This window comes from Hemitrygon akajei, chromosome 12 (assembly GCF_048418815.1).
Source record: "Hemitrygon akajei chromosome 12, sHemAka1.3, whole genome shotgun sequence".
NCBI classification, from domain to species: domain Eukaryota; kingdom Metazoa; phylum Chordata; class Chondrichthyes; order Myliobatiformes; family Dasyatidae; genus Hemitrygon; species Hemitrygon akajei.
Genome location: NC_133135.1, coordinates 20,706,847 through 20,720,028, shown reverse-complemented (window position 1 = coordinate 20,720,028; position 13,182 = coordinate 20,706,847). Strand labels below are relative to the sequence as shown.

The 13,182-nt window shown below is 38.9% G+C and overlaps 1 protein-coding gene across 5 annotated transcripts in view; it reads left to right on the top strand.

Annotated features, from left to right (window-relative positions):
• LOC140736770 (ecotropic viral integration site 5 protein homolog) overlaps positions 1 to 3,237 on the top strand; it is a 270,604-nt gene extending 267,367 nt beyond the window's left edge. For all 5 annotated transcript variants that reach the window (XM_073062678.1, XM_073062679.1, XM_073062680.1 and 2 more), the window contains one exon: positions 1,443 to 3,237. In XM_073062678.1, the coding sequence (XP_072918779.1) occupies positions 1,443 to 1,781 (339 nt within the window). In that variant the 3' untranslated portion in view covers positions 1,782 to 3,237. The remainder of the gene's footprint in view (positions 1 to 1,442) is intronic.
• The last annotated feature ends 9,945 nt before the right edge of the window (positions 3,238 to 13,182 follow it).

Genomic DNA, 13,182 nt, shown 5'->3' with positions numbered 1-13,182 from the left:
CCTCTGCTAAATTGCTCTCTTTTTGCTCCCTTCTTCCACCACATGCATAACGGACTGGGGCAGTCTCCTTCAGGTAAGTAATTGTATATGTCCCCAGTCCATTCTAACTGGTGCAGTTCATACCACTTGCATTTGTATGAGTGAAACTTCCACTGACAACAATGTAATCATTCTCATTACATGTCCATGGTTTGTATGAAGGTTAGATCAATTTTACATGGCTAACCAGTGAGTGACATTTTGTGTGAACTTAATCTGTAATTCCTTCCCATATAGTTGGATTTTTTTTCAAAATGTGTTTATGCACAATCAAAATGGTTGTCTTGTGTACTTATCCCTCTTTGGGATAAAGGTGGTTTTTTAACAACTGGATACTTGACTAATTTACTAATGTTGTAACAAGAATTACTTCTGTGTAGAGTGAAAAGATTAAGAAACTCAGCACGCTAACATCTTTCGCATGTATTTTCCCTGTTTGGATATCTGGTTAGATTGTGAGTTTCTTTGCATTGTTGTGTGCTGTTGAGAGAGAATAATTGATATGTAATGGACATTTTCCCAATTCTAATCAGTTATTCCTTGGAAACTGGGATTTTCAACACTTCCTTAAAATTATTTTTTCTAGTAGTATTAAGATATCCATGTTGTCAAAGTTTAGATCATATTTCCAGATCTAACGTTGACTGAGTTTGAATGAATTTATTGTCAAATCTCTTCCCAAGTAGTTTGGTATTCTATTTCCTTTCAAACCTTTTGTGATTGTCTTGCCCTGAATAAATAAATAACACAGCAAGTCCTGCTTATAATAACCTTTTATACCAGTTTAGTTGAGAAAAAAGTAAAAAGATGTGTATCTGAGCTGGTAGGAGTGGGGAAGGAATCTGAGGGGAATAGGTAAAAACAGATTTGCAATCATATGGAAAGAGAAAAGACTGGATACTGGGTGTTTTAATCCTTTGTCTAAAGAGATCTGATGAAGTTGTTCCTCCGGAATTGTAATCCATGTATCTGCACTACACAATTTATGGCAAGACATTTGGGTTCTGTGAGTTTGTTTACTTCAGGCTATTAATGTTTACAGTGATAGACCAATGTAATTATGTTCATATCTTCATCAAATCAAGGGAAGGGGAACTGGGTGTTGTTCTGTTTACTTGTGATTGGTAAGCTGAATTCAAGGTGTAGTTTACTTGCAGTTTCCTGAAATACTCAAATCATTTGATCAATAGCTGGTTGATTGGTGAGTATCCAGACCAGTGGAAGCATGACACGAAAAAAATGGAAGTGGGTTATTTTGGAAAACTTCTCTGAGGAAGGTTACTGTGACCAGAAATGTTCACTGCAACATAAATTTTAGATCCTTTTCAGGTCTTTCATTACATAAAACAATTGGTATTTTAAAAATTGTGAAGAGGGTCAATAATAATCTCTTTTTTCAACAGGTCACATGCCTAAAAGGGCAGAGGGACTTCTCAGACCGACACACTTTTGATCGGATCCACATTGTGAATCACATCGCTGACGATGACTCATTCCACTCCTCTGATGAAGATCTGATTCCAAATACTCTGAGGGTTCGTGGTCTTCGGGGTGTTCCTCACCATTTTCACCACCTCAGCAGAAATGTACAAATGGAAGCTAATGATAAGGACAGTGAGGACAGTACAGACAGTGACAGTGAGGATACAATGCTGCATCCTTGTCACTACAGCCAGATTAGTCATCAGAATGTCTGCACAAAGGGGCAGGACCATACGGAATCTTTCTCCACCACCGTGTGACCATCACTGTGAACATGAGGCTTTCTGGTTCATGTCAAAAACCAGATGGGCTCCAGTCGTTCAGACTTGAATGCAGTTTTCAGTCTTGCCTGCTGATTAAACTAGAGGGACTGATATGAGAAATTACATGGGGGTCTACCATTGAAATAGTGGAGACAAAGCACCAGATTTCATACTGTATATTTTGTTTTGGGAAGGGGGGAGGGTTGCAAGGAGGATGTCATTTTACCTGTTCTTTTGTCTGCCTTAATCTCTGCCAAAACCTTCCCCAAATAATTGTTGCCAGATGCTAAAACACGAGAGGGCTTGTAAAATGGACAGGAAATGCGATATTGACAGTATTATATACAGTATCTTCATTTGTCTTTTTAAACTTGAAATACACACTTCCTAATTTATTTAGAGAAAAGGGGAGGGGTTATTTTCCCTTTGCTTGATACTTCAGTCAATGGAATTGTGAGCTCTTGGGATAATGGTTGATTATGGAAAAGATGCATCATCTTGTGCAATATTAATTGTATTTTATGCTAAAGAGAACACATTTTACTTGTTTATGTTATAAATGTACCATGACAGTCGTACAGATCTTGTGCCTTTAAGGCAAGACAAGTTTGGTCAGGAGTCTGTTGGTCAACAATCCTATTTGGGCATTGGAGTACAAAAACATGCGATTGGAACATGTAAAGGACACAGTTTCACTGTATGGTATATCATGATCTTGCTTAGAGTCCCACCACAACAATCCATTTCTTCAAAAATTTACTTTTTTAAGTAAAAAAAAATCAAATGCTGAGATTGCTGTTTATACATTCACCCATTTTTACCCATTTTAGTTTATGCTTTTTCATTGGAAGTGTCTGATACAAATAGTGATGTACCAGTGATATGTGTTCCAGCAATATCTAATTTTACATGTTAATTTGCTATGACAGAGAAATATAGTTGAACTTTAATATAACTATGTTTTATTTTTAACTGAGAATGCATAGGATTGCATTTCTGTCATTGTGTAAATCAACCACTTCAGAATTGGGGATTTCAACATAGGCATTGTCTGATTACCGAGTTTATACCATTCGAGGAAATGCAGAAACACTATCAGGAAACTCTGTTATGCAGAAATAAGGAAACCTCCTCAGAAAATATCTTTGTTAAATATATGTTAGCTCTGCTTGGCAGTTGTTAACACTAGCTTTTTCACTTCACTAATGAGAATGCTTGTATAAACACTATCAGTGCTTCTCTTTTAACTATAAATTATAACAGAATTACAATAAACTTTTCACAATTTTAAAGGGATCGTACTGTATCTTCTTTATGTGATTTTTTTCCATTACTGATGTAACGGATTATTAAAACTGAAAGGGAATGCAAATTATAGACATTGTTCCATGTTTTAAAATTGTAAAATTCCTCATGACCGCAAATAAACTGATGGTATCTTTCACCAGGAAAATTCTTATGTGGCTAGAGATTAATTTCACAATTACTTCAGATAAATTGTTTTAATGATTTAATTTATCTTTAAGTTTTTTTTAAAGATTTCTAATCCTTGTCACTAATTTATAATCAAGTAACTGAACCCGTAGTTTGGAGCTAGTGTTCTCTTTTTATCTTGCTGAGAAATGTATATACACTGAAGGATGTATCGTAGTAGAATCTTGTTGAGGCACAACAAAGTTTCACTTGAATTTCCAGCAATGCATATTAAATTCAGTGGAAGTTTACACTCAGTGGCCCTGTTCTGTACATTTGAACACCTCGTTAATGTAAATATCTAATCAGCCAATCATGTGGCAGCAACTCAATGCATAAAAGCATGCAGATATGGTCAAGAGGTTCAGTTTTTGTTCAGACCAAACATCAGAATGGTGAAAAAATGTGATCTAAGTGACTTTGACTGCTGATGCCAGATGGGGTGATTTGAATATCTCTGAAACTGCTAATTTTCACACGCAGTTTTTATGGTTCACAGAGAATGGTGAAAAAAACAAACATCCAGTGAGTGGCAGGTCTGTGGGTGAAAACGCCTTGTTATTGAGAGAGGTCAGAGGAGAATGGCCAGACTGGTTCAAGCTGACAGGAAGGCAACAGTAACTCAAATAGCCATGCATTGCAACAGGGGTGTGCAGAAGAGCATCTCTGAATGTACAACACATCGAGCCTTGAAGTGGATGGGCTTCAGCAGCAGAAGACCACACCGGGTCCCACTCCTGTACCTAATAAAGTGGCCACAGAGTGTATGTTCACAGGAGTAGTGTAGACAATTTCTATTTCAAACAAGTATCTAGCAGCATCTTGTTTTAGGCATAACAAAATTTCACCTGCATTTCCAGCAAAGCATTGTGAATTCAAAGGACATGTTGTATATTAAGTATGTATAACTGGTCTTTTATTAATTTATTTCCACTGTACATTTTAATCTGTCAGTAAATTACTCACCAAAAGTTTTCACCTTCTATAGTGAACATTTTCCAAATGTGGTTTCTCTACTACAAAGTTTCTAACCAGCTTCACCTTACTGCTGCTGTTTCTTCCAATTTATTTTTCCCTTTTGAGATTTACATTGGAAGCAGGGTCATTCAGTTAGTAATTGTATAAAGTTTGGTATTTAACGTCAGGTATATTGGTACTTCGTTGAGTTCCCTGCTTCTATTTGCCTGTTATTCTGTGATCCTTCACCAGATGAATTATCCCTGTCCCTGAAGTGAAGGGAAACGATATAGTCACAGAGGCCAATAAAGTGCTCTTTTTTTTTTAGACCAATCTTGTTCCAAATTTGAAAGTTCCAATATCTGCAAGTTGCTCTTGTTTGACAGAGGATGCTTTACTTTCTGGTGCTAAACTCTTAGTATAATTTAAAAGATATTGGGCCTTGTCCAGTTCAACAAAAAGGGCACCAGCACTTCTGGCAGGCTAGTGCTGAAGTGAAGGGGAGGTGGAAGAAAGCCAGACTTATAGGGAGGTAGTGATTTAGTGAACAACATCTACTAAAACACAAAAAGAAAAGGTTGCAGATTGTAACAACACTATTTATGGTAAATCAAGTTAACCACCAAGTGACTGGGGTTGAAATTAAACTATCCTCCATTCATTCTAACAAAACTATTACATTTTCTTGGTAGAAATCAATATAGTTTTATTTTTTAGTTCTGATTCCTGGGTTCTTTAAATAAGCAATTTCTGAATAAATTTGTTTTATGAGTAAATCTCCATTACAACTGATTGATATAAGTGAAATGTAAGAATTTCCAATATTTGCAAGTTGGTCTTTGGAATCAGAATCAGGGTTATTATCACCGGCATGTTATGTGAAATTTGTTAACTTAGCAGCAGCAGTTCAATGCAATACATAATCTAGCAGAGAGAGAAATAATAATAATAAATAAATTACATATTAAATAGATTTTTTAGAAAAACATGCACAAACAGAAATATGGTATTTTTTTTAAAAAGTGAGGCAGTGTCCAAAAATTCAATGTTCATTTAGGATTCGGATGGTAGGGGGGAAGGTGCTGTTCCTGAATGAGTGTGTGCCTTCAGGCTTCTGTACCTCCTACTTGATGCTAACAGTGAGAATGTCCTGGGTGTTGGACGTCCTTAATAATGGACGCTGGCTTTCTGAGACACAGCTCCCTGAAGATGTTCTAGGTACTTTGTACGCTAGTACCCTAGATGGAGCTGACTAGATTTACAACCTTATGCAGCTTCTTTCGGTCCTGTACAGTAGGCCCTCCATACCCTAGAGTGATGCAACTTATCAGAATACTCTCCACGGTACAACTATATAAGTTTTTGAGTGTATTTGTTGACATGCCAAATCTCTTGAAACTCATCTTGCCTCTTTATAACTATATTGATATGTTGGGACCAGGTTAGATCCTCAGAGATCTTGACACCCAGGAACTTGAAGCTGCTCACTCTCTCCACTTCTGGTCCCTCTATGAGGATTGGTATGTGTTCCTTCCTCTTTCCCTTCCTGAAGTCCACAATCAGCTCTTTTGTCTTACTGACATTGAGTGCCAGGTTGTTGCTTCAAATCAAGTGGTTGTGAGTCTTTTACAGTAACTATACCCCATGATCTGTCATGGCATCTGGTCAAAGGTCAGTGATATTGTAAACCCACAGAAAATGTTATGCTTTGATTTGTAGGATGCTGAGAGTTTATGCAGATGCACTAAACCCATGATTACTGCTCAATAAGCTTTTCAACCTGAAAAAAAGATCTGTATGTGAATTTTAATTGTCGCAGTTAAATACTTAAAAGTATAAGCCATTTTTCAAAAGAAGACTTCATTTAATCTAACCGTCTCTCATAACATTGGTGCTTTTAGTTTTATGCTTTCTTATTGCCTGTTATGCCGCTGGCATTTAGGGCAGCAATGAAGGACCTCCATCTCTGGCAGTGTTCAGGACTTACTTCATCATATCACTAGCTTCCTCTCGGTTTTCACTACTGTGAATTGTGCACTTCCCAGGTGGAAACTCAGGAATACCATCACACTCAGATGTAGAAGGATTCTTGAATGCTTTTTCCGTAACAATTTTGTTTGACCGGTCAGGGTTGTTAGCCCTGAGCTGAACCCCTGAACCTGGAGGGCCGGTGGACCAGACTGGCTCTACACTTTGACCTGTTTAGCATGACTGACCCTACCAAGAGCCAAAGCCTGACACCAGCCAACACAGCCCTCCAGGTCATTGAGGCACGCAACCCTCCAAACCAGGACAAGGTTATGGTCTTCTTGGAGGATTTATGTTTAAATAAATGTTAGCAGACTGCCATCTTTTTAAATGATAAAACTAAAAGCACCAATGTTATGAGAGATGGTTAGATTAAATGAAGTCTTCTTTTGAAAAATGGCTTATACTTTTAAGTATTTAACTGCGACAATTAAAATTCACATACAGATCTTTTTTCAGGTTGAAAAGCTTATTGAGCAGTAATCATGTGCATCTGCATAAACTCTCAGCATCCTACAAATCAAAGCATAACATCTTATCTCCAACCTAAATCTACACCCCTGAATCTTGAAGCTATGTCCCCTAGTTATCGTCTCACCTACCAGTGGAAATAACCTTCCTGCCTCTATCTTATCTATCCTTTTCATAATTTTATATCTTTCTATAAGATCTCTCATTCTTATGAATTCCAGCGAGTACAGTCCCAGGTGACCCAATTTCTCCTCATAGTCTAACCCCCTCATCTCTGAAATCAACCTGGTGAACCCTCTCTGCACCACCTCCAAAGCCAGTGTATCCTTCTTCAGGTAAGAAGATCAGAACTGCATGCAGTACTCCAGGTGCAGCCTCACTAGTACCCTGTACGGTTGCAGCATAACCTCCCTCTCTTAGATTTAATCCCTCAAGCAATGGCCAACATTCCATTTGCCTTCCTGATAGCCTATTGTACCTGCAAACCAACCTTTTGTGATTCATGCATAAGCACTAGTCCCTCTACAGCAGCATGCTGCAATCTTTTACCATTTAAATAATCTGCTCTTTCATTTTTCCTTCCAAAGTAGATGTCCTTGCATTTATCTGCCAGACCCTTGCCCACTCACTTAACCTGTCCATATCTCTCTGCATCTTCTGCACAATTTGCTTTTCCACTCAATTTAGTATCATCAGCAAACTTAGATATACTACACTTGCCGCCCCCCCCCCCCCACTTCCAGAACGTTAATATATATCATGAACAGTTGCAGGCCCAGTACTGACTGCTGAGGCACACCGCTCACCACTGATTGCCAATCAGAGTAACACCCATGTATCCCAACCCTGCTTTCTTTAGTTAGCCAATCCTCTATCCATGCTAATACATCACACCCAACACTATGCATCCTTACCTTATGGATAAGTCTTTTATGTGGCACCTTATTGATTGCTTTCTTGAAATCCAAGTAAATAATGTCCATCATTGTTGACATCACTGACCTTTGACCTAATGCCATGATAGATCATGAACTACATTAACTGTAAAGCACTCCCACAATTACTTCCATTTGACTCATCGAAGTTTATAGACCCATAGAGTAATGTAACACCATTATTAACACAAAGGAAGATTACAATATTTATCTGTTGCACTACTAATTAATGCATCTCTCATGCTAAAACCAAGATTTATACCATCCCATTATCACACACAGAATTACCAAGCAGATCTTGAGTGCCTTAAATAATCCAAAAAGCAATTCCAGCTTTGAGTAGAAATTATTCATTTCACACCTGTGAGGTGTGTGGTGGTGTACTTTGGGAGGACAATAGAGAATTTAGCTCACCTCAACCATGCCAACCAAAATATCCATCTAATCAAGTCCAATTTGTGTCTAAGATAGACTCATTTATCACATTTAACTTATTTTCTCTACGTTGGCCGAAGCAAAGCTGCGTAAATTAATTCCATATCCACCTCTGTAGCTCTGTTTGTTGCAACATTTCAACAGCTCAGTCAGGTGTTTAGAACATACAGAACACCAGCACCGGGTCCTGAAGAGTCTCAGCCCAAAACATTGACAGTTTATTCCTCTCCATAGATGCTATCTGACCCGCTGAGTTAGAAACATAGTTTCTCCAGCATTTTGTGTGTGTTGAACTGGGTGAAATTATTGTTCCTCAACTCTCTTCTAATCCAATAAATCACCTTAATATATCTCCCATTATTTGCTAAGAGGAGTGGATCTTTCTAGTTTATACCATCGGGGCACTCATCTTTTTTATACACTTCCACTGGCTCATCAACAGTGTGTCATTTAACAAAAAACAAACCATCATGGTCCCAGCAGGAACTTGATAAATCTACTTTGAGTCCGTCCTTTTGGTGTGGTCTTTCATTTGATTCTATTGACTTCCTTGGATTTATGGTGTATGTCTGCAAGAAAACTAATCTCAGGCTTGTATATGGTGACACGTTGACGAAGGTAGAGCAGTGGATGTAATGTATATGGATTTCAATATGTCATTTGATAAGGATCCCTTTGAAAGGCTCATTCAGAAAGTAAGGAGGCATGGGATCCAAGGAGACCTTTCTTTATGGATCCAGAATTGGCTTGCCCATGGAAGGCAAAGGCTGGTTGTAGATGGTTTGTATTCTGCATGGAGGACAGCAACCAGTGGTGTTCCACAGGGATCTGTTCTGGGTCCCCTCCTCTTTGTGATTTTTATAAATAACTTGGATGAAGAAGTAGAAGGGGGTGGTAGTAAGTTTGCTGATGACACAAAGATTGGGGGTGTTGTGGATAGCATGGAGGGCTGTCAGAGGTTACAGCGGGACATCGATAGGATGCAGAACTGGGCTGAGAAGAGGCAAATGGAGTTCAACCCAGATAAGTGCGAAGTGCTTCAATTTTGGTAGGTCAAATTTGAAGACAAGAATATAATATTAATGGTAAGACTCTTGGCAGTGTGGAGGATCAGTAAGATCTTGGTGCCCATGTCCATAGGACACTCAAAGCTGCTGCGCAGGTTGACAGTATTGTTACAAAGGCGTATGGTGTATGGCCTTTATCAACCATGGGATTGAGTTCAAGAGCTGTGAGGTAATGTTAAAGCCATTTCAGACCTCAGTCAGATCCCACATGGAGTACTGTGTTCAGTACTGGTCACCTCATTACACAAAGGATGTGGATACTATAGAGAGAGTGCAGAGGAGATTTACAAGGATGTTGCCTGGATTGGAGAGAGTACCTTATAAGAATAGGTTGAGTGAACTAGGCCTTTTGTTCTTGGAGTGACAGAGGATGAGAGGTGACCTGATAGAGGCGTATATGATGAGAGGCATTGATTGTGTGGATAGTCAAAGCCTTTTTTTCCCAGGGCTGAAATGGTTAACATGAGGAGGCATAGCTTTTAAGGTGCTTGGAAGTAGGTACAAGGGGGATGTCAGGGGTAAGTTTTTTACGCAGAGAGTAGTAGGTGTGTGGAATGCACTGCTAGCAACAGTGGTAGAGTCAGATACAATAGGGTCTTTTAAGAATCTCTGAGATAGGTACATAGAGCTTGAAAAATAGAGGGCTATGTAGTTGGAAAACTCAAGGTGGTTTCTAGAGTAGATTACATGGTCGGCGCAACATTGTGGGCTGAAGGGCCTGTAATGTGCTGTAGATTTCTGTGTTCTATGTTATTTATACTGTATGTACTTTGATAATAAATTTACTTTGAACGGCACTCTCTCCAGTGTGATCTTATCTCTGCATAATATGCTATCCAAAATTCAAGTTATCATCTGGCTTAGTATATACTTCTAGCATGTTTTCCCTGCTCTTAAATTTGTGTCCCTGTTATAATAATCAAATTTCATATGTGCCTCTTTAACAGTTTTATCTACCTATATTCATGTTTTCAGGAATCATTGGAAATCCACTCTTAGGAATCTTCTGTTCCTTTTCTGTACTTCATTCTGTATATTTCTTGCCTTGTTTGAATGCCAGACTTTGGTGACCATCTCCTGCTAGTGGAACAGGATCAGAATGGTGTTGGAGATACTTGAACTGAAACCAATATTGGTACAACAAATTTTATCCAACTTTCATACATTTTTTTGTAGGCTTTGTCTTCTTCAAAAGTATTTGCTTAGATTGATAACTCTCATCCAGCTCACACTATTGGTTGAAAAAATTTGTTGCAAATGGAATGTATCCTCAGGTGCAGCAGAGAAATGTTCAGCGGAAGAGAGAGAGGACATCGCATCATAACTTAAAAGACCTCGTTTGTTTCAAATAAGCTTAAAAGCATGCTACAAAATGATTTAATTAATTTTAAAACAAGCAATTAATATCTGATAAACCATCTTGATAAAGCAAATTCTTTTATTAATAACTATAATTTACTATGGGTGAACAGACATTTATATCGGTCCACAATAGCTAATATTTTGTTTTCATCGATGCATTCCAATCTTCACAAGGTATCCCTAATTTAAATTTTGAAAGTTTTTATGTCACAATTGTAGATTATTCTTTTAGGTTAGAAATGTATTTATTATATTTATCTATTTATTAAATGGACAAGGGGAAAAGAAGATCCAGAAATTCCTGAGACTCTCTGAGCTGATGTTTAAACTGGACACCATCAAATGCTCCTGAGATTCAGAATCCAAGCCAACAGTGACCTATTTAGTATTTTTATTCACAACTAGGACCTCTTTCATGAGACCAGCCTTCACAGTCCCTTTCCTATTCTCAACACTGATAAATTGTTGAATCATTATAGCAAAGAAAGTGGCTTTCATGAATTGACTGGTCGAAGAGCTGCCTTGTAGATTAAGCTCTTCAAAACCTGTTCCCCTGTTCTTTTACGGTTGGCGGGGAATTCCGGATCACAACCACTTCCTGTGCTTCTAACAATTAAACATTTTGTGCTCTCACCCCCTGTGCCATTTGCCCATCACTTTGATTTTGCTTCTCCCGGTCCAAGAACCTAAAAGCACAGCTCCAGTTTAATACACACTACCTGCTACACTGTTCAAGTCATTAAGGATTACACCACAGAAACAAGCCATTCAGCTCACTGAGACTGCACCAACCAGCAAGCACCTATTTTTGTGCTGCCCACGTTCTGATCAGCTTCCCATACAACTCTACCACTCTCCTTAAGGGCAATTTACCATGGCCAATTCACCTACCAACCCACATATCTTTAGGAGGAAACTGCAGCACCTGGGGGAGACCTATACCATCACAGGGAGAACGTGCAAACTGCACGCGACCAGCACCCGAGCGATACCTTATGAGGAAATGTTACAGCATTTGAAGACATCAATCAGAACATAGTATTACCTATTGTAGACATGAGATTCTGCAGTTGCTGGAAATCCAGAGTAACACACACAAAGTGCTGGAGGAACAAAGCAGGTGAGGCAGAATATATGCAGGGGAATAAAAAGCAGATGATTTGAGCCGAGACCCTTCATCAGGACTGGCAAGGATGGGGAGAAGAAAACAGAATAGGAAGGAGTACAAGTCAGAAGTTGATAGGTGAAACTATGAGAGGGGGAAGGTACGGGTAGTTGGGTGGATGTTGAGCTATGCTTCAGATTTAGTCTTCCAGCCTGACAACATGAATATCAATTTCTCTAACCCAGTAATTTCTCCCCTTCCTCCTCCACTCTCTTTTGTATCAGCCCTCTTTCTCCTTCCCTTCTCCTCACTTGTCCACCACCTCCCTCTGGTGCCCCTCCTCCTTCACCTTATCCCATGGACCGCTCTCCTCTCCTGTCAGATTTCTTCTTCAGTCCTTTACCTTATCCACCAATCACCTCCCAGCTTCTCACTTCATTCCCACCCACCTTACCTTCCCGCTCCACAGATGCTGCCTGACCTGCTGAGTACCTCCAGCATTTTGGGTGTGTTACTCTGTTGTAAATTGTAATTATTAATAAAACCCCTAGGTTGCTGGAGCTGTGAGGCAGTAGCTCTGCGAGCTGCAGTGGTGATATCAAATGCTTACAAAAGGGGGAAAACTGCAGATGACAAGATCCTGGAGAAGGACAGATATTTCTTGTAATATTCAACGGTTCAGATTGCATCTGTGGAGAAAAATCTATTTACATTTTAGGCTGATGACATTTCAGCAGAGATGGAAAATGTTTGGAGCGCAAATGAAAGTTCAAAAGTTCATTGAGGTTTCTCTTCTGAGAAACCATTGAACACTTTTTACCACGATAAAATGGTCAACTCTATTAAGGTTGTTCTGAAAAAATAAAGCCCTTTTGTATTCGAAGCATAGATTAGATAATGCCTTACTGATTGTAAAACCTAGAGCCCGGTGCATCTGCCTATTTCTGATTGAAGAACTGCACTAGGCACAAAATGGTTTACGATTGCAAAATAAATATGAATCCAAACAGAATTAAATGGTGTTTGATCCCTTGGGGATATCCTGAAAACGTGAAAGGCGGATGGTAAATGTACTTACTTTACTTTTAATAATTGTTTCTGCTTTCGATGCGTATGTCCAACGACCTGGAAGATCCCATCAAAAATTGACATCGAGGATAAAACCAGTCAAGTCAAAGAGGATGGTGGCAGGTTAGAGCGTATTGATCTAACTTAATAAATGGTGTAATGATAGGTTGGATTATAATGCTGTATAGATTGTTTTGGACATCTCAACAATTTTATTTAGCGATTTAAAAGGTTGGGACCACTTCACTGTTGAACAGGTAATATCTGAACAAATGGGAGAGTCACTAACTAGAGCAAGTTCTCCAGTTTTATTTTAAAATAGTGTATTTGGTGATTTATTTACTTCCTTCCATCATGGATAACGGGCAAGTGATGTTAACACCGCATGTACCAACTAGACCAAACGTAGACTGGGGGGCTTCCTTCGTCACGCACCTTCACTCTGTCCACCACAACAGGCAGGATTTCCCAGATGCCACCCATTTTAATCCTATTTC